Source organism: Otolemur garnettii, unplaced genomic scaffold (assembly GCF_000181295.1).
Source record: "Otolemur garnettii isolate 467f Iridium unplaced genomic scaffold, OtoGar3 scaffold00032, whole genome shotgun sequence".
In the NCBI taxonomy this organism is placed as follows: Eukaryota; Metazoa; Chordata; class Mammalia; order Primates; family Galagidae; genus Otolemur; species Otolemur garnettii.
The window spans coordinates 15,928,972-15,935,886 of record NW_003852427.1 but is presented as its reverse complement, the minus strand read 5'-3'; the positions used below and the strand labels follow the sequence as shown (position 1 = coordinate 15,935,886).

Here is a 6,915-nt window from a genome sequence, read left to right as displayed (position 1 = left end):
ACCCAGGGGGACAGCTTGAGGCTCTGTCTCAAAAAAAAAAAAATTACATTTCACTAATGCAACCACTACCAAGATAAGGCATAGGCATCCTCAAACTACGGTCCACGGGCCACATGCGGCTCGCAGAGGACAATTATCCAGCCCACCGGTTGTTTTAGCCGCCGCTGCCTGTCCTGCTTAGCAACTGACTCGTTCCAGGGCCCGCAGTCCAGCCCTACAATGGTCTGAGGGACAGTGAACTGGCCCCCTGTTTAAAAAGTTTGAGGAGCCCTGAATTTGATTCCATTAAGTTCCCATTCTGGCTAGTAAACCATGCATCTTTATTCCTAAGTTGAACCACTATTCTGAATTTTATCATTACAGACTTGTTTTCCCCAGATTATAATTTTAACTCTATGTTTCTCTGCAAACTAATGACAAAAGTGAATTTGGAACTAGTGTTGCAGAAAGTATGTTTATTACCTTTCCATATATTCTAGTTGTTACTGCTGTGTTGGCCGTTACCTCTTCTCACGAATCTAACATGGTGTTACACAGTCTTCTGGATTCACGGCTTAGAATCCCATTCAGGGACCCTTCGTAAAGCAAGGGGAGTTCTAAGCCTATTTCCTTTGTGTCTTCCCCAGATCTCAGAAAAGAAAAGTTTAGGATGGAGTTCTAGTAGAAAGCAAACTGCTACAGTGTCAGTATGGAGGTCTGTTCTAGTGGAGCCACATACTAACATTTTCCACTTATTTTGTGAAAAATGAGTGAATGAATTCAGAACATGCTTGATTTTTCTTTTCTTTTTTTATTAGATCATATTTGTGCACATTAATTCTATCGTGAGATACAGTGTGTTCTTTCTATATACAATTTGACATACCTTCATCCAATTGGCCAACATAGCCATCATGTCATTCTCATAATGGTTGTGTTAAGACATTTACATTCGACATTTAGAAAGATTCACATGTACCCATGTAGGAAAAATCATAGGCGTGCTTGATTTTTCTTAATGACAGGGAATTTACTGTCTTCAGAAAAATCCATTTCATTTTTTTAGATTCAGCTTTTAGAGATTTAAAAGCTACAGAAAAATATCTCTCCCATCCACATATAAACTTTCATAGAGTTCATTGTCATTGCTAAACTGAGACCATTCTAATCTGGTGTTAATGACCTACATGTAGCTTCAGTTTGAGCATATGTATAAATGAGTGCCCTTATTCAAATCTTTGTCCAAGTGTTACAAATTTCCTCCTTGTATGAATCCAGAACCATTTTCACTGTCCTTCCTATTACTGTATCTTTGAGATGATCTGAATTTCTGGTCTTCAGTCCTTCTCATGTTTGAAAGTACATGCCATAAACCTTGCTCCACACCTACCCTTAACCTAAAACATTATCACATTTTAAATAAAATAATTAACTAGGGCCAATGTTTCATGCCTGTAATCCCATTACTCTGGAGGCCAAGGTGGGTGGATTGCCGGAGCTCCCAAGTTCAAAACCAACCTAAGCCAAAGCTAGACCTTGCCTCTAAAAGTAGGCAGGCTTTGTGGCAGATGCCTGTAGTTCCAGCTCCCCAGGAGGCTGGGGCAAGAGAATCACTTGAGACCAAGAGTTGGAGGCTGCTGTGAGCTGTGACACGATGGCACTCTACCCACAGTAACAAAATGAGATTGTTTCAAAAAATTAAAGAAATAAAATAAAATAACTAAATGTACTTGTGAAAATGCTATTACTTTGCTGATTACTGAAGATAAGAAGTAAAAACACTGGTATTCTTTGAAAAAGAAAAAAGAATCTCTAGGAAGGAAATACATGATAGTCATGTGAAAAGAAAAAGAAAAAAATAGCAGAAAGGCTATCAATTATATTTTTAAAGTCAAAAGACTTTTGCATATACTGTTTATTAGGGCTTACACATAATATCACACAGAATAATGCAAAGTAAATAGCAAATTTACTATTTGTAAATGTCTCCAAATGTCTAACTGAGAGGTCACTTAAATTATAACAGATTTACCTGGGAATACTATATAACACAGATGATATATCAAAAAAAGTCAAAGTCAAACTTTATAGGATTCTTCTATTATTTTATCTTTTATCTTTTATAATATTGAGTGAGCTACAATGAAAGGATTCTATTCTTTCAAAATATTATTGGGTTGTTCGGCTCCTATAGCACAGTGGTTATGGTGCCAGCCACATACGCCAAAGTTGGCAGGTTCAAACCCAGCCTGGGCCAGCTAACCAACAATGACAACTGCAATGAAAAAAATAGCCAGGGATTGGGCAAGGCACCTGTTAGTCTCAGGTACTTGGGAAGCTGAGGCAAGAGAATCGCTTAAGCCTAAGAGTTTGAGGTTGCTATGAGCTGTGACGCCATGGCACTCTACAAGGGCAACGTAGTGAGACTCTGTGGCAAAAAAAATACTGGCTGTTTTTATTAAAAAACACTTGGAGGCTCAGCACCTGTAGTGCAGTTGTTATGATACCAACTACATACACTGGGGCTGGTGGGTCTGAGCCCAGCCAAGGCCTGCTAAAACAACAGTGGCAACTACAACAAAAAAACACCTGGCATGTTAGCAGGTGCCTGTAGTCCCAGCTACTAGGGAGGCTGAGGCAAGAGAATCGCTTAAGCCCAAGAGTCTGAGGTTGCTGTGAGTTGTGAAGCCACAGCACTGTACCCAGGGTGACATAGTGAGACTCTGTCTCAAAAAAAAAAAAAAAAAGTAAAATAAAAATAAAAAAAATCTGGAAATCAAATAGTATACTGCCTTTAAGAAGCTTACAAATTAGCTATGAATATTCTTAGAGTATGTAGGATTAAACTTTTAGTTGTCAAAGTATATCCTCAGACCAGCAGGGTTAGTTTCATCTGGGAACTGTATTAGAACTGCGAATTTTCCAGCCCTACCGCCCTCCTCAATTCCTGAATAAAAATTTCTGGAGTAAGATGTAGTAATCCATGTTTTAATAAATTCTCTAGGTGATTCTGATAAAGTATAAAAACCACTGAGTTAACCTGAGCCATAACAGTATATTTGATAAAATAAGACAAAATATCCTGAGAAGCCATGAGGTGTCCCCATAATATTTGGGAAGGGGAGAATATGCCTGGAAAGACAGTTGTCACCGTGATTCAAACCTAAATCTCAGCTTAGCCTTTATGAATAGAGAGCATCTAGTCACTTTTGCCATTTATTTTTCTTTTGTGTTTATAATTCATGACTTTAAACAAATGTTACTTGTCTAAACACATTTACGTTTATTTATTCATTTATTTGGTTAAATTATTCACACTTTTACGACAACTACTACCAGTAGTCTTTCAATTTACTTTTTTTCTGACTCGGGGGTCAAGTGGTAGTAGGCGTGAATAGTAAAAATGAAGGAAAGGGCATGAAAATGAGAGGTAACAGGAGATAATCTATCCTCTGAATTAAGTAATAGATATTTTAGGAAGGACAGTGAAATCGCCTAACTTTAAATACACATTAGGACTTTTATTCTCTTGCAGATCCCCAGAGCCAAAAAAGTCGGGTTCTTCCTGGTTTTCTTCCTGGAGTTCCAGACTCAGACCAAAGCTTTCCAGCCTCAGCTTCCAACGCAGAAAATCACGTATGGCAGCCGGGTCTCTCTCCACCAAGTTTCCAGCCAACAGTCAGTCTCCCTCCTGGTCTAGAATATTTAAGCCAGGTGTTTTTCTCTTTCTATTCCTACAAATATTTTCTCCTCAAAATTAATACAAACATGGTTTCTTGCTTTTCAACCAAAAACTGTAAGGCCTTAATCATCTACTGAAGCGAGAAAGGCATTATTAATCATAAAATGAGGATGTTATTTCTTTCTATTAGTTAGGAGAAATCATTTTCCTTTATTACTACTTTCATTTTCCTATGCACTTGACAGAGTGACAAAAATAAATTTTTTTGTTTGTTTTTTGCAGTTTTTGGCTGGGGCTGGATTTGAACCCGCCACCTCCAGCATTATGGGGCCGGCGCCCTACTCCTTTGAGCTACAGGCGCCAACCCAAGAATAAACATTTTGATAGACCTGTTTAGCACATTTATCCACCTTCCGTTCATTGCTCAAGGTGTCAGAAAATTTACCCGTGAGGAATTGTCTAATATGTCTCGTCACCTACAGCTATTTAATTAAAGACTATTTATTGAGTACCTGATTTACTCAAGGCATATAAAAAGTAGAAAACCTTGCCTATCTCATCCAGACAGTCTGCACCCTAATTGGGAAGGAAAAAACTGTTAATAAAATGTGGAAGGATGCGTACAAACATCAGCTAAACACACATTTGTAACTAGTGCAGGTACAGAAGAGAAAGATTGTTAAGGCTCAAAGTACTTGGGAGAGACTTCTGCAATAAGCTGAGAGGTGAACATCTTCAACTGAATCTTAAAAGGAAGACAGAAATCCAGTGAACTTATTGTCTTCTGATCCTGCTGCATCTCCAGGCCAATTTGCTTGAAAGATGACATTACCATTAGACAGAGTGACTCTTCTAGTCATTATAGGGTATATAGGGATTAACACTCTATAACGCATCGATCAAAAATATCAGCATCTGAATTATAGGGCACCCAATAGCTATTCATGTATGTATGTTATTGCTGCTTTTGTATTTTATGCTACAAATGATTAGAAATACACTAATATTGAGATGTCAGCACATCTGCTGCAATTTTCAGCTTGTTTGGCATCCTTTCAATCTATAAAGTCTATCTCCTTTATCAAAATCAAATCTCTGCGTTAATTCCCTTAAGGTACAAGAGATTTCTGTTATGCCTGATAGGGTTTAAGCTGCATGCAGCATATGTTCCTGGGAAAATGTTTATAATTGCAGATGCCTTCTCCAGAAACCCACTGGCAGACAAATGTACTTTAGAGACTAGAGAGCTCAGGGAAATATGTAAAAGACCTGGAAAAGCGAGCCTACCAGCTTCCATCTGTGGGGAGGATCAGCTGTAATAGCTGACTAGAGTTGATTAACTGCTGCAAGCTGTTTGGGAATGTTGTCAGACAAGGTTTTGCCAAGTATAAAAGTGATATACCAGTGCCAGAGGGCTGGGGCTTGATGATCACATATGGTCATCACATATTCTTCTTCCACCCATGAATGATGACACTCCCGCAGCCAGATGCTTGACATGAATGTAATTTTTTGTTTTTTTTACCTTTGATAGCGATATGAACACCCTGGCTTACATTCTAAAATGGAGAAAATTTTCCAAAGTTACACGTTACTAATCTTTCTCAGAAAACAAAAATATGCCACCAATTGTTGAATATGTTATAGCTTAAAGGGAAAGATAATTTAGCTCACTTTACACTAAAAGAACAATTATTTTCTTAAAGCAATGAACCTGAAAAAGATGCATGAAAACTCAGTAGTGTTTCACGATGAGTCTGAGATACAATAGAAAATGAATTTTCATGAGCTGACTTTTATCTAAAAGTCTTAAGATTAAATAAAATCATGAATATCTGGATATAGTATGTTTATCAATAAATAGAAAAATATTCATTAAAGTTCTTTTTAATTTAAAAAATTTTTTTAATTCTTTTTTCTTCAAAAAATCATTTATTCTCTATTAACTAAGTCCATCCAATGACTACTGAGAATCTTGTTTCCATTACGAATTTGAAAATAAATGTGTAGACAGGTGTATGTTTGGCTATATGTAGTATATGCATGTGTGTGTGTAAAATGTAGATTAAATCTAAGAATAAAATTAGTACATAATAGTCAGTGACATTTTACCCAATAGTGTCAAAGAATAATTATTATAATTTAGTCACATATGAGTAACAATAGTGAAAACATGTAAAGATCCAATTTACTTTAAAATACATACAGGATGGCTTGGCACCTGTAGCTTAGCGGCTAGGGCACCAGCCACATACACTGGAGGTGGTGAGTTCAAATCCAGCCTGGGCCTGCCAAACAACAATGACAACTGCAACAAATAAATATCCGGGCATTGCAGTGGATGTCTGTAGTCCCAGCTACTAGGGAGACTGAGGCAAGAGAATCACTTAAACCCAAGAGTTTGAGGTTGCTGTGAGCTATGATGCCACAGCACTCTACCCAGGGCAACAGCTTGAGACTCTTGTCTCAAAAAAAAAAAAAAAATACATACAGGATGTCCATAAAGCTCATGTCAAATTAAATTTAAATTGTCCATGAACCTTATGGCCCCCTGTATATTAAATAGAATCACTGATATGTATAAATCTGATAAAAAACAATTCTTAAGCTGTACATCCTAGATTGCTATTGTATTTTCAATTCTGCTACTTTCATACACAAGTGGAGCTTTACTTACCCTGACATCTGAATATATAATTCAATCTGATTAAAGTTTGCAACAACTAGCTTGGCGCCCGTAGCACAGTGGTTACAGTGCCAGTCACATACACCGAGGGTGGCGGGTTCAAACTTCGAACCCAGCTGGGCCAGCTAAACAACAATGACAACTGCAACCAGAAAATAGCTGGGTGTTGTTCTTGGAACCTGTAGTCCTGGCTACTTGGGAGGTTGAAGTAAGAGAATTGCTTAAGCCCAAGAGTTTGAGGTTGCTGTGAACTGTGACGCTATGGCCAGCACTCTACTGAGGGTGACGTAGTAAGACTCTGTCTTAAAAAAAAAAAAAAAAGTTTGCAACAACTCCTAGTCCATCAATCAACAGAAAAGGATAGAAAAGGCCCCTTTAGACCATAGTTTATGAGTGGCTTAGAGTTACTCAAAGGAAACTACAAGAACAATTAGAGTAAGACCATCAAGTCCAGGTTCACCCTAAGAGATCAAACCAAATGTTATTACAGAAGATGAAGGGAATATAAAAGTATAGAAACCAGGGAAGAAGGCACTCAAGTTCCATATTGTCACAAGACTGGTTTCCT

At 37.7% G+C, this 6,915-nt stretch overlaps 1 protein-coding gene across 2 annotated transcripts in view; it reads left to right on the top strand.

Moving 5' to 3' along the window:
* Nucleotides 1–6,915, top strand: part of PLSCR5 (phospholipid scramblase family member 5) — a 36,439-nt gene that overhangs the window by 2,810 nt on the left and 26,714 nt on the right. The window contains exon 2 of one of the 2 annotated variants that reach the window (XM_003789465.2): nucleotides 3,515–3,657. In XM_003789465.2, the coding sequence (XP_003789513.1) occupies nucleotides 3,515–3,657 (143 nt within the window). Of the gene's footprint in view, nucleotides 1–3,514; nucleotides 3,694–6,915 lie in introns of both variants that reach the window. The other variant, XM_012804941.1, reaches the window with a different exon arrangement.